The sequence below is a fragment of the Panthera onca genome, chromosome D1 (assembly GCF_046562875.1).
Source record: "Panthera onca isolate mPanOnc1 chromosome D1, mPanOnc1 haplotype 2, whole genome shotgun sequence".
Classification (NCBI taxonomy): Eukaryota; Metazoa; Chordata; class Mammalia; order Carnivora; family Felidae; genus Panthera; species Panthera onca.
The window spans coordinates 49895842-49910990 of NC_138348.1; the positions used below are offsets into that span (position 1 = coordinate 49895842).

The 15149-nt window shown below is 35.6% G+C and overlaps 1 protein-coding gene across 6 annotated transcripts in view; it reads left to right on the forward strand.

Annotated features, from left to right (window-relative positions):
- The window catches only part of STK33 (serine/threonine kinase 33), a 175423-nt gene that overhangs the window by 113654 nt on the left and 46620 nt on the right, over positions 1 to 15149 (forward strand). For all 6 annotated transcript variants that reach the window (XM_078433185.2, XM_078433186.2, XM_078433187.2 and 3 more), the window contains 5 exons: positions 495 to 583; positions 2752 to 2836; positions 9318 to 9393; positions 13452 to 13564; positions 14007 to 14092. In XM_078433185.2, coding sequence (XP_078289311.1) covers positions 495 to 583; positions 2752 to 2836; positions 9318 to 9393; positions 13452 to 13564; positions 14007 to 14092 — 449 coding nt within the window. The remainder of the gene's footprint in view (positions 1 to 494; positions 584 to 2751; positions 2837 to 9317; positions 9394 to 13451; positions 13565 to 14006; positions 14093 to 15149) is intronic.

Sequence of the window (15149 nt, forward strand, 5' to 3'; positions counted from 1 at the left end):
TGTAGTTAAGTTGCAGTATGTTAAATGTTTATATTGGCAATAACATATGCATGGAAGTAAAGAAGTAATCCTCTATTTGAAGACCTAAGGATATGGGAAACCTTACTGGGTTTGTAACTACAATGGTCTCCCTCCTCTGGGAATGCCGGACTTTGGGCAGGATCCTCTGTCCCACTCATGAGGCCACCAGTCATGAAGAGCATCTGCTAGAGCAGTAGGGGGATGGGGGAGAAGACAGAGTTAAAGAAAAGGGCTGCTTAAAGTTAAACACGTGGAGAAAAGGGATTTGAATAGAAGGAAATAGAACAGGACAGAATTGTGCTTGGCCCTCCCCAAAGTTTTGTATGTATGTATGTTTTATTTATTTATTTATTTTTCCAAAGTTTTTAACAGTGGGCATTAACTTGTCAGCTATATATATTTGTTATATTTGTATCCCCTCTATTCTCCTGTCATTCACTATTCATTTGATTTGTTGTTTCTTTTCTTGGTAGATATAGTACACAGAGATCTAAAACTGGAAAACATAATGGTCAAAAGCAGCTTTACTGATGATAACAATGAAATGAACTTAAATATAAAGGTAAGATAAGGTATTAGAAATCATGGTAAATATTTGCCTGTAAACAGTTTGATAGCAAAGTGGCAAAGTACATCCTCTTTTTAAATATATTTTGGAAGCTTTTGAGCAGCCAGAAAATAAGTGTCTTGTGCTAAAAAAATAAAAATAAAACTTGGGGCACCTGGGTAGCTCAATTGAGCATCCGACTTCGGCTCAGGTCATGATCTCACGGCTCATGAGTTCAAGCCCCACATTGGGCTCTGTGCTGACAGCTTGGAGCCTGGAGCCTGCTTTGACTTCTGTGTCTCCCTCTCTCTGCCCCTCCCCAGCTCATGCTGTCTCTCTCTCTCTCTCTCAAAAGTAAATAAATGTTAAAAAGTTAAAACAAAATAAAATAAAGATAAAATTTTTACAAAAGAGGTTGTAACTGACAAGAATAATTTTACAAGTTAGGTAGTGCTATTGAATCTCTTTTAAAGTAGATATTCATTTGGATAGTTCTAAATCATTAGTTAAAGAAGCAAACAGATGCTCTGAATTCTAATTAATTTCAAATTTATGCCTGGTAATTTGATGTAAATGTGTTACAGATTTAGAGGAAAAAAAAAAAACACCTTGGCTGTGCCTTTGATACTAAATTAACACTAAAGTCTGTATTTCTCATTGAAAATTTTCCTGGGTATTAATATTTATGTCCTAAGCACAATTAATGTGCCAAGTGTTTATTCCTCAAGATTTTATTCAAATTAAGTGTTCCTTAATGTCAAATAAATGATAGGATACATTATTTATTACTTAGCACTTTAATAGTGGCTGCTTTCAAAATATATGAATGTGTTAATTTAGGAATAAAATGTTGTCTGTGAATAACTCACTTTGTTGCAGAAGCTAAATCTCTATGTAATATAAGTGAGTTTAACAGCATTGTTTTACCAAAGTAAATAAATATTCTTGAATATTTTCATTTTAAACTCTGTGAGGGCAGGAATCATACATGTTTTATTGATTGTTGGTACCTAGAGTAATGTCTGAAAACATAGTATGTGTTCACTTAATATTTGGTAAATGAGGGAATGATTGCTCTCTAAAGAACTGAATTGATCGTGAAACCTTTTGTATATTTGATATCTGTGTAGATTTTCTGTGGAGAAAAGATACATATTATAATCCTCCAAGTGAAATAATTGTGAAAACTCCTGGAGAAATCAATCATTCTGTTTAGAAAAATAGTGGTATCACGTACTGATAGGAACATTTTCTCACTCCAGAAGGCCCTGGAAACTTTGCATTCAGTGTCTGTGGACCACGAGCCTATCTTTGGTTGTATGATCAATAAATGTGCCTGTTTTTTTGCTTTCAGCCCAAGGCTGTTCCAACTTGGGAGACAAGACCAAGGGCACATACTGAATATTTAATAACCGACTGTGTCCTGACCACGATTTGGAACAGAGCAGGAAGAGCGCAGTCGCAGCAGGGCCTCCCGTGTATTTCTAGCTCTACGGTCGCCTTTTTTCCCTGTTAATTTGCTTCTTGTAGTTTTTAATAGCATCGTAATTGTTTTAGTTAGTATACTCTAGAAACACAAAGGAAGTCATAGCAAAGAGAAGATGGTATTTACCAGAGATAGTGTCTTATAAGTAATTTTAAAAAGGGGGCCGTTTCTGTGAGTGCTGCCAAGGATAATGACTGCATTTATAACGGTGCTTTAAACTGGAACAGAGCTTGAGTGTCAGAAAAATAGAGAGTAAACCTACTAAGGCCAGAATGCATTCTACAATGAAAGAGGTTTTTAAAAATAACTTTTTTTTTAATCTGAAAAAGCTAAATGCCTTCTTTCAAAATAGAACTTCCCATGTTGAGCCGGTAAGTTTAACTAGAAGGAACAATCAATCAATATCATGGGTGTTTGCTCCAGATAGGAGAAACCAGCCTTCTCTTTACCAGCAAGGTTTTTCTTCTTCACAAAGAGGGGTGGGAGGGAAGTGAAAGCAAAGTCCTTATTAGTAATACAAATAAAATCCCTCCATCCTCAAGAATCCCTGAATTAAATACAGTGCAATTACAATGCGGTAGAACTCCTACTTTCACACTTGATCTTAGCCAAAAGGCCGAGAAGCGATTAGAACTCCTACTTTCAGAATGAGTGAACTCTGGGACAGGAAACCAGGTGACTGGGTTTCTTCTTCTAGGTGACTGATTTTGGCTTAGCTGTGAAGAAGCAGGGTAGGAGTGAAGCCATGCTGCAGACCACATGTGGGACTCCTATCTATATGGGTAAGTTCATAGATTTAAAATGATCTTTCTATATAAAGGAGTAGAACAACTAATGTAGATTAAAACTTGAGCAATTTGAAGAACTCCTAAAACTCAACACTAAAAACAATCCAATTAAAAAGTGGGCAGAAGAGTGGAATAGACACTTCTCCAAAGAAGACATCTGTATGGCCAACAGACACATGAAAACATGCTCAACATCATTCATCATCAGGGAAAAAGGCACATCGAAACCACGATGAGATACCACCTCACACCTGTCAGAATGGCTACTGTCAAAAAGACAAGTAAGTGTTGGCGAGGATGTGGAGAAAAGGGAACCCTCGTATGCTGTTGGTGGGAATGTAGATTGATGCAGCCACTGTGGAAAATTTCTAAAAATAGAAATGCCATGTGATACAACAATTGCACTTCTGAGTATTTACCTGGAGAAAACGAAGACACGGACTTGGGAAGATACGTGCACCTCCATGTTCATTGCAGCATTATTTATAGTAGCGAAGCTATGTAAGTAGCCTAAGTGTCATCGATAGAGGAATGGATAAAGATGTGGTATGTTTGAGTATGTGTAATTACTCAGCCATGAAAAAGAATGAAATCTTGCCGTTTGCAACAACACAGATGGACCCAGAGGGCATTATGCTAAGTTAAAGAAGTCAGACAGAAAGAGGAAAATACCATATGATTTCACTTAAATGTGGAATCTAAAAAAATAAAACAAATGAACAAACAAAACAAAACGGAGACAGACTCGTAGATACAGAGAACACACTGGTAGTTTTGGGGGTGATGGGCAAAATAAGTGAAGGGGATTAAGAGGTACAGTCTTCCAGTTATAAAATAAATTAAATCATGGGTATGTAAAGTACAGCATAGGGAACAGAGTCAATAACATTGTAATAACTTTGTGTGGTGATAGATGGTGACTAGACTTATTGTGGTGATCATTTAGTAACATATATAAATATTAAATCACTATGTTCTACACCTGAAACTAATAGAATGTTGTATGTCAACTATACTTCAATTTTAAAAAAAGCAGAAAAAAAAACCTGAGCAGTCTGATTTTGCCATAATTTGACTTGATGGCCCTGTAATCAAGCTACTTTTTCTTTTTCCTAGGTCAAATAATTTCGTTGTTTTAGCATTTTTTTCGCAGTTCTTATCTTTAAAGATTATAGTTTTTATTGGTTTTCTGGACTCTTCTTAGAGTGTTTATATCTCTTAGGTAATCATACCCCAAACTTAATTATTGGTTTTGTGAATTCGTGCTGAAATCATGTGTGTGTTTTGCTTCTTTCCATTTCTTGTCCATTTTTATTGCCATCAAGTGGTACATCATAAAGAGTACCGATTAAATATATTTTGTAAAGCAACAGTTTACCATTTTTCCAAGTGTGATTTTTAACAGCTTTACTGAAGTACAATTTAAATGCCATAAAAAGTGTACCATTCAGTGATTTTTCCTGCATTCGCAGACTCGTGCAACCATCACCACAGTCCAGTTTCAGAGTAATTCTATCCCAGAAAATTGCCTCCTGCCCATTTGTACTCAATCTCATTCCCATCCCAGCCCCAGGTAACCACTAATCTTTTTGCCTCTCTGTATCTGCCTTTCCTGGACATTTCGTCTGACCGGAGTCATACCATATGTTGTCTTTTATGTCTGGCTTCTTTCACTGAAGCGTAATGTCTTTGCAGTACCTTCCTGTTGTAGCCGTAGTCTGTCCCTTTATGTTTCTGAACAGTTATCTGTTGCACGGACATGCCATCTTTTGTTCATCTGTTAGCTGATGGCCATGCAGTGTGTCCAGTTCGGGGCTATTATGAATAATGCTGCTATGAACTTTTGGGTCCACATTTTCATGTGGACACATTTTCTTTGGGCGCTACCTAGGAGTGAAGTTGCTGGGTCATGGATTATTTATGTTTAACTTTTCAAGAAACTGCCAAGTGGTTTTTCAGAGTGGCTATAGCATTTTACCTTTCCACTAGCATGTGGGTATGAGGGTTCCAGTTTCTTTTTGTCCTTGCTCACTCTTGATAATTACCTTTCCTTGTAATTATAGTCATTGTAGTGGGTGTGAAGTAGTATCTCATTGTGGTTTTTTAATTTGCTAATTTAATTTTCCTAGTGGCCAATGAGGGTGAGCATCTTTTCACGTAGCTGTGAGTCACTCATAATCTTTGATGAAATGTCTATTCAAATCTGTACCTAGGAGATGATTATGTATTTTTTCTCTTTAAATTTATTAGCAGACTAATTGCATTAATTGGTTTTTAAAATGCTGAACTATCCTTGCACCTTTGGATTAAACTCCACTTGGTTTAATATACTGCTCTATTCAACTCGTCACCACTTTATTTAGGAGCTTTGAATGTAGCTTGCTTTCTTTTGTGCTGCCCTTTTCTTTTTTGATGTTAGGGTTATGCTAGCCTCATTTAAAAAATAAAATGATCTGCTCATTAACCACAAAGTAACAGAAATTATCTATTCATTAATAGTTTGATGAAATTTCCCCTTAAAGTTTTTTTGGCCCTGATTCCGTTTGGTAGGTTAAGTTTCTATTATATTTTCAATTTATCCTGGGTTATTCATGTTTTCCACACCTTCTTGAATTGTTTTGATAGAAAATTGTTCATCATGTTGAGATTTTAAGATTTATTGGCATAAATGTGCATATTATATTCACTTATAATTTTGTTTTTAATTAAAAATCTTTTTAATTATTTATTTTGGAGAGAGACAGAGTACTAGTGGGCCAGGGGCAGAGAGAGAGGGAGACATAGAATCTGAAGCAGGCTCCAGGCTCTGAGCTGTCAGCACGGAGCCTGGTGCCGGGCTCGAACCCGCGAACCGTGAGATCATGATCTGAGCCAAAGTTGGATGCTTAGACGACTGAGCTACCCAGGCACCTCACACTTACAATTTTGTAATTCTCCAGTGTATCTGTGGTTCTGTACCCCTAATAATTCCTAATATTTTTTAAGAAGGTCATATGATGGCAGATTAGCAATATGTCCTGCATCACTGGGCTAACTTGGGATTCCAGCTCTGTCACTTACACCTGGGCAAAACAACCTGACTGCTTTTGTTGCAGTCTACATCTGTATAATGGGGAGTATGTCATCCATTTATCAAACAATTTTTGAGGGTCTACTTTGTGTCAGAACTGGTCTGGGTATTGGGACTACAGCAGTGAACAAAATAGAAAAAAATGTCATGTTGGTGCAAACATTAAACAAAATAAAAAAGTAAAATGTCTGGTATTATCTGGGATGTTAGAGAGAAGTGCTAAGAAAGAAAAATAAACCAGGGAAGGGGAGAGGATGTATTTAGGATGGTAATAATAATGTCTTTCTTATCAGGTTGACATGAGAATTGAAAGAGAAAATATATGTAAAGTGCTTAGCACATTACCTGACACTTAGTGCTCAATTTAAGCTCTTGTAATAATACTAATCATTTTTTTTCTTGATCAGATTTGTTAGTGGTTAGGACAATTTATTGGGCTTTCAAAGAACCAGCTCAAGTCTAATGTTATTTGATTGGCTTTTTCATTAATTTCTGTTTTTATCTTTCTGAATTCCTTCTTTATATTTTATTTTGGTTTATTTAACTTCCTAAGCTAAATGCTTATTTATGTTCAGCGTTCTTATTTTCTACATATTTTCCTCTGAGTATTTCTTTGACCATTTCTTTTCCTATCCAGTTTTCTTTCTAACTATTATTTATTTTTTAATAGTGTATAATTTTAGTTTTTGTCTTTAATCCAGGAATCATTGAGAAATGCTTTTAGAGTTTCCCAGGTGGTTGGGATACGTTTGATGTTCATGTGAATATGTGTTAGTTTTCCTAGCCGTTTGGTTTTTCTGCCTGGTTTTCTTCATTGTCCTGAGCAATTGTGACTTAAAGGTTTTTGGCTTCTAGGAATTGTTCTTTGTGATTGAACACATAGTTGGTTTTTGCAAATGTTGCATTGGGTATTTAGAAAGTATACATATTCCTGGTTTGTTGACCACAAAAATTTCTCTGTGTGTGTATTTATAAAGTCAAATGTGATACCTTTGTGATTCAGACTTTGCATATTATTAATTTAATTTTGTTTGCTTCTGTTGACTTCTAAGAGAGAGAGTTATTAAAGTCATCCACCAAGATAGGGCTTTGACAAATCTTTTTGTACCTTTTATAGATTTCTTTAAAAACATCTTTGTTGAAATAAAATTTATGTACAATAAAATGCACAGATTTTAAGTGTAAAGTTCAATGCATTTTGACAAATGCATGTGCTTATGTAATCACCGCCCCAGTGAAAGTATAGAACATCGCTTTTGCCCTGGAAAATTCCTTTGTCTTGCTCTCTGTCAGTCTCCCATCCAGACCCCAGCAACCACTGATGACTTTTATCACTAAATCTTAGGTTTTCTTGCCTAGAACTTTATTTAAATTGAATCAGTGTACATTCTTGTGTCTGTCTTCTGTTCCGTGTCATGATTTTGAGACTTACCCATGTTGTGTCAGTGGATTATTCATTTCTATTGCTGAGGAGTATACTTAGTTCTGTTTTTTTTTTTTTGTTTTTTTTTTTTTTTTTTTTTTTTTTTTTTTTTTTTCCTACTTGATATATAAAGTTTCGAAACTGTTCTCTCTTATTTGGGAAAAGGCTACTTTAGATTCTGTTCATATCCTCCTGTTGGCAAAAGACATCTGGTCTGTAGTTACATGGGGAAAATATATCCAAGCACCCTGAGTTTTATGCCTGCTTATTAGCTGTCTACACTGATAACAAGTGAGAGAACAAGAGAGAAGACAGATGGTTTGTAGAGCTTTGCTGACTTCCTAAATGGCTCCCTGGCACCGTCATTCTGGCCTCTGCCTCCCTGTGAGGGCTGTGATGGCAGTGCATGTGGAAACGCCCCCGGTAATTAAGATGGCTCTGAAAGATGAAGGCCCAGAATCCCGGCCCTTGCCTTGTGGGGCACACAGTGTGGAGGGCCTTCATGGAATCAAATCACAGACTTGCCCTTGTCATTGACTCAAAGCCACAGAACAACTTGAACTCTAATGATTCAGTATTTAAAGAGTTTAAGTAGAGTTGAGGAATATAAGTAGCTACTTAAAGGAAAATACTAATTAATTTTCAATGATTTGGAAATGAATTACTCAGTTTTGTTAATTATCTATAGTTGAACCTTTATTCATTCTTTCTTCTCTTTACTTTTTGGTTCCTTTTTGTTGCTTTTTAGTTCCTTTGACAACAGGCAGAAGAAGTGAAATTCCATTTGCTTTTAGTAGTTATAAAAGAAGGGTCTGGGGCAGGGCGGGAGAATGAAACTTTTCTAAAATAACACCTTTTATGTGGGAGGTACTCTGTAGCTGTGTAACCTTAGGCAAGTCACTTCATGTATCTGAACCTTAGTTTCCCCACTGGCAGAGTGAGCCAGATGCCCATCTCCCAAGATTCATAGTATGATTTAGACAAATAACATAATTTATATGAAAGTATTTTGTAAATATTAAAGTTCTATTGAAATATATACAGCTATATTTTATTTTTCTGTTTATAACAGTTTCATTCTTTCTTTTTCCTTAAGGAAAGATATTTGATTCCTAACCATAGAGGCACAATAGACTATTCCTGAAATATCATATGGGACATTTTTAAAGCCATTTTAAAAGCCAGCCATTATAAAGTAATCTAACGATTAAATTGTGCTCCCTTCAAGTAAAAAAAAGAAAAAAAGAAAAAGAAAAAAGAAAAGAAAACAAAAAATAAAAGAAAGAAAAACAACTATTTTGAGAAGCTTGTTTAAAGGAGCCCTATTGTGAACACATTGTAAAGTACGGAGCACAGAACTGGGGACTCAGAGTACCTGGATCCTTTTCCTAGTTGGCGTTTTGATCCAGTTAGGTTGTAGGAGCTCTTTCTTTGCCACCTTAGTTTTCTCATTTAGAAGGTGTGGAAAATAATTTGTGTCCTGTCATAGGAGTGCTGGGTTGTTGTTGTTGTTGTTGTTATTATTATTATTATTATTATTTTACTAAAGTGATTTATAACCATTTATCTTAGTTTCTCTGTGAATCCAGATTTCCACATATTGGGCTTGCTTTAAATTATATCCACTTCAGGCACGTATTCAATTCTATTTTTGGAAAGGAACTGAGATATTGTTGTCTTCTATAACTTACACAGTCTTTGCAAAATCATTTCTTAACAATTTCAAAGGAACGAAGAGTAGTACATTTAGTTACACAGTTTATGCCATCGTTCCATTAGAAGCTAAATGACAGGAGTGAGGGTACAGTGACATCAATTGTTAAGGCCTGTACATTATTCATTTAACATCTGCTGTTGGTTCTCTTTTTCCCTGTGGGGGAATAAATTACAACACATCAGCACATTTTTCATGCTTTGTGTCTAAGCATTTAAACTTCATTTATTGTATTATTAATATTATTTCATTTCTGCTTATTTGGCAGCCCCTGAAGTTATCAATGCCCACGACTATAGCCAGCAGTGTGACATTTGGAGCATAGGTGTCATAATGTACATTCTGTAAGTAGCCTGCTAAAGGTACAGTTTAAAATGAATGGGTAGTCCCTAACAGTAGAATTATATAGATTTTAAATGAAGATTCAACAATATAGGTTTTAAAAAATGACTGAAAAAAACAATTGGGAAGTACTTCTGAAAGCTCTCTTATTAGTTGTTAGCTACATCCATTAGATATTTTTTTAATACTATAAATTTATAACATACAGGTTTGCTTTTCGTTGACCCATAAATGCTAGAATACGTGACATGATCTGAGTGAACTCTTGCTTAACACCTCCCTGATCCTTTGCTACAAACCAGAAAGCTTCTTTGTATTTTCTGAAGAGATTCATCAGGTAGAGACAGGTACTGGTACCTGGCACTTAGCTGTCCTATGAACAGGGCATATGTGAGGAGTGGACACTAACTAGACAGAGGTTCATCCCGGGATCCAGAGAGTATTCCATAGTTCCTGATCTTCTCACTGCTACCGAAAACATCACTGTTTCTTTCTCACTCTCAGGAGTCAATCAAACCCCATGTCCTGTTCATTTTTCCTTTGAAAAGGAAATTCTTTGGTTTCTCTTCACTTGTATCACTTCTCCTTATGATCCGTCTTCTAGAATATTACATTGTCTTGCTGACTGTTCTTCCTGCCCCCGGTCTCCCTCCCTAGTTCATCCTTCACATTGCTGTCAGGACTTTCTAATTTTCAAATCTGATGGTACTACTTTTCTGATTCACAACCTCTGATAATTCTCCCTTGTTATAGAAAAACGTCAGAGCATCCCAGCACGGCATAAAGGCAAGTTTTTCATGATCTGGCTCCAGAATGTCTTTCCAGTCTTGGGCTAGATGTGCATTCCCATGCACCTACCCTATGCTATAGCCACTCAGGCCACTCTTTCTGATTCACATACCGTGTATCACATGTCTCTGGGTCTTTGCTCATGCAGTTTCTTCTACTTAGAATGTTCTTTTACTTCTCTACTAACCTTTCTCCTGGGTCCTCCAGCTCAAACATGAACACCTTCTGTTTCCCTAACTCCTACCATCTACCCCAGCAGAGCTACTGCATTCATTATGTATATACATTCCTACACTCCAAAGAGGGGTTAAGGCAACATACAAAAATGCACGCAAAACAACAACACTCAAAGAAAAACGATAACATTTCATCAGGAAAGTTTGCACATGTGTACATTTGATGGAAGTGTTCACTTTCCTGTGTTCTCATAGCACTTTTTAAAACTATTGGAATATAATTGTTAGAGTATGTTTTTGTTTTCTGTTTTTGTTTTCTTTACTCTAAATTCCATGAAGGAAGAGATCTTGTATTATTCATCTTTGCATCCCTAGTATCTGGTACAATGGTAGGTATGTAGTCAGTGCTCAATATCTGTTTGTTAAATTGAATTAAAGCGAATTATGTAAGAGGTGTTCTGAAAAGTTAGTGGCCATTGTTCTGCCTCTTGGTGAGTATGAACATTTTTATGCTGATGCAACGTTAGTTTTATGGTCATATTGAAGATTTCACTGTGTACTACCTCTTCCAGATCATTTCTAAATATTGACATCACAGTAGTTACATTTTCACAGTTCTGTGAAATGGAATACACAGGCAGCAGAAATTGGAAGATGTGATTGTAGCTGTAACTCAGATGGTCAACACACATCACTGCTCAGATTGCATGAAGTATAAACATATTCACAAAGTTTTTGATCATTGTTTTGTGCTGATTACAATCATACCATAAAAATTCTGAGCCATAATTTTTAATTAAAAATATAACTATTTTAAATTAGTGTTTTATACTTGTAAGAATTTCTAGACAAGTCAAACATAATATATGTAATCTATTATTACACAATTCATGTGGTATTTGCTGCCTTCTTAGTTTGAATTTGTTGTTAAAGAAAGTGATAGTGTATTACATATCTTAAATTTTTTCTCCTTCTTAAAGATATAATTTGAATTTTTCTGCTTCAGAGCGTGACTGCATATCATCATAATGACATATTTTTTTCTTTACACTAGACTCTTACTTAGCTAATCAGTGCCTATTCATTAATTTGCCTGAGCCAGTGTTCTTATAGATAATTTCTTTCACCAAGGGCACAAACATATTACCTTCTCCAGGGGGGTTATTTTCTTGTTTATCAGTTACCCCTGATTCATTTCTGCTTAATTGGACAATGATAACGTACTTCCTCAAGGTGAAATTAACATAAACACTCTTCATGGGTACTATCCTCTGCTGTTGTGATTCCTATGAAGGCAACAGAAAATAATAGAAAGGCTTCAAGAGGAATTTTTCATGTCTTGGATTCCCTTTTCTGGATGTGCAGAAAATTGCTGTCATAAAATTTCATATGCTGCTGATTGACCAACCATTAGATACATTTTGTGTAAGTAAAATTGCAAAGGACAGAAAAAAAGTGGAATTTTTTAAAAAGTAGCCCTTAAGCTATAGTGGCATGCGAGTCGGGCAATGCAGGGGCAGCTAAGAAATTGGTGAATGTGCATATCACTGGTTGTTAACAGACTCAATGAGCTGGACTCTTGCTGGCCTGTACTTGTTATAATAGATAGTAATTGTCCGTAAGACCATTTATCTAGCTTTTTTTTTTATTGCATTTTGAAACTAAACAATAGGCAAATAAGATCAGAGAGAGGAGGGTCAGAATGAGCTGGAGAAATAAAAAGTATTAAAATAAGAGACTGTAGAACAACTTGATAAGTACTGGTCTTTTAACAAGAAGCTATATAAATGAAGAGTTCTCTTTTCCAGCCTAGGTTGATCAACTTCAAGGATGAAAACAACTTTTTTCCCTACAAAATCATCATCACCATCCTCATTATCATGTGAATTATTTATCAAATTTAGATTTATTCAAAAATGATCATAGTGAAGATTTTAAAAGAACTCCACAGTATAACTTTAAAAGTCAAAGTAAAAATCTAATTGCTGGGAAACTTAGAGATCATTATACTTATGGACATAATAGACTGGCATTTGCGGAGTGTAATATAATTATGCCATTTTATTCTTTCAGTAACAAAGTGGAAAAATATAATCCTGAGAGTTGAAGAACAGGCATATGGTATTGCCTCTGTGATGAGCCCAGGTTCAGCTCCTGTCTGGTTGTCATTGGCAAAATCTGGTTGTTGTCTATAGGGTTGTACTCAGAGGTTGGGACTGACAGTGAAGATGATGGGTAACATTTGTTGAGAATATATTATGAAGAATTGGAACTCAGCTTTTACACGAGTTCTTATAGTTTTGGTCTGGATTACTTACTGAAGCATAGGCTTGCCGTGCTCTTTGTAAAATATAGTACAGTACTTCCTTTGAAAAGAGTCTGAAGACACATAGTCCCTGTATTACAGAATGTGCAACAAGCCATGCTGACTTTATATATATTGCCAATGGTTTTTACTGATGTTGATCATTATGTAACTCAGCTTTCATTCTAGACTGAAAGGTCAAATCATCGTCATCTGACTTTCCTCATCCAGGTTGTCTTCCTTTTGTATACCAGTTTTGAAGAGTTGTGGTGATTTTAATGTATTTTTGGCTTTGACTCAGAGCCTGTACAGCCCAGGGTTTTTCTTGGTTTATTCTTACTAACATTTGTGTAGTATTTTACCATGGATACAACTCTCATTGGACTCTGAAAACTCAGTATATTTTCCTCAAATTTCAGTTTGAATTATGTCCTTTAAAGCATTACATTATCCTCTCTCACGTTGAAGTTCACCTCCACTATTATTTGCGTACTTAAAATCTCACACCTTCCTGTATTTTGGCCCTATTTAAGCTTAGTTCTCCCCCATCTGGAACACCTTTGGGCCATTTGCTAATCTGGAGATTTCAAGGTCTATAAAGAGGGCCTAGCACTGATCTTGCAAAAACCCTTTTCTCCTGTTTGTACATCTAGAGAGATACCCACCTCTAGCTATCCTTTATTTAAATTTGAAGCACCACTATTTCCAACTCCTATGGAAAGTTAATTTTTAATAGCATCATTTTGATTATTTTTTAAAAATCTAAACAAAATCATTGCCTTTGTTGTAGATTATGTGGAGAACCACCCTTTTTGGCAAGCTCAGAAGAGAAGCTATTTGAGCTAATAAGAAAGGGAGAACTACATTTTGAAGATCCAATCTGGGATTCCATAAGTGATTGTGGTAAGTATAGATTTGTTATTATTTACTGAAGGAAATATATGTAATATAAGAAACTTGGCCAGTAATTCAAATACTCGAGATCTGTTTAATCATTGTATTTACTCGTAGAAATAAACACTATTTACTTGTAGAAATAGTGATCTCTTCACTGTGATTGTTGTTGTCAAAACTTCCAACAAAAACAGAAAATACATAGTAAAAATTGAAGAGGAAATTGCCAATCATCTAGCTCATTTTTACTATAGACCATAAACCAGCTAATCCAGGCCATAAAACCTCACTGTAGGCCTGTGAAACATTATTTATTAACCATTTATACTGATGATATTTATTTTATAATTGCAGTCATTCCCTCAGGTCACATAGACCTTATTCTAAATAAACTGGAAAATGTATTAATTGTAGCTAAAATAAGATTTTCAGGATTTTCCCTTATTTGCAGCTAAAAGTGTGTTGAAACAACTTATGAAAGTAGACCCTGCTCACAGAATCACAGCTAAGGAACTTCTAGATAACCAGTGGATAACAGTAAGTGATAGTATTACTTCTTTTTTTTTTCTTTTTGACATGCTATCATTGCTTTTTTTTTTTTAATTTGGCCTTGTCATTTATGTATAGTCTTAAAATAGTCAATTAGTTTCATCTTATGACAAGTTAAAAGAAATTATTGAACCTTAACACATTTCTCAAATGGATATTTTCAAATTATTAAAACTATTACCACAGTAGTTTCTATATGTTTACAGAGGTTTAAATGAACTCTGCTTTGCTCCATGCCATATCAAGTCCTGTAGAAGAGAGCTGAGAAATGCCCGTTATGAAAACTGGAATATTGAGGCAGTCTGTACAGTTCAGTGACGTAAAGCACTGGAACTGTCCACTTCTCTTTCAGCTCTTTGGATAGAAGGAATCTTTGGGGACTTAGAAAAACCAAGATCTCCTAACAGTGGCTGTTACCTGGCCTGAAATTTTGAGTAATTATTCATTTGCATATTGCTTTCCCCCATTAGACTAACTGCCTTCAGCATAGACCCTATATCTTACCATGCTTTGTATTTCTGTACTGAGAACATTACCTGGTCACAATAGGAACCTTGGAAGAAACAGCTACTTACCTCTTAATATTTATTCTCTTTTTATTCTCTGGTATGAGGATCCTCACTTGCAGCTGGAAACGTTGCTATCTGGTCTTCTTTGCTAGTTATCCCCAGTTTTTGTTAGTTATCATGTTGGGGGAAGTAGGAGCAATTGTTGGGAAATGTCCTTAAATGGAAAGAGTATGGCATTCCTCATACCCATCTTCTTTGTTTGACTAGCCACATTAGACCATAAAGTGGAATCCATAAACTGAGGATGGCAAAGCAATAAGATGCAAGGAATCAGGGCTCTTAGTTCACAGAGCTGCCATGCCAGCCTTTGACTGCCCATCTCCAGAGATTTTCATAAAAACTGGAAACAAACTTCTGCCATCTTGAAGACACTGCAAAATATGTTGTTGAGCCTAAGACCAACTAATAATTGCTGAATGAGTGAATGATTCAATAAATGAGTAAGCCTGTGGGTATTTCAGAAAATGTTTTAAGAA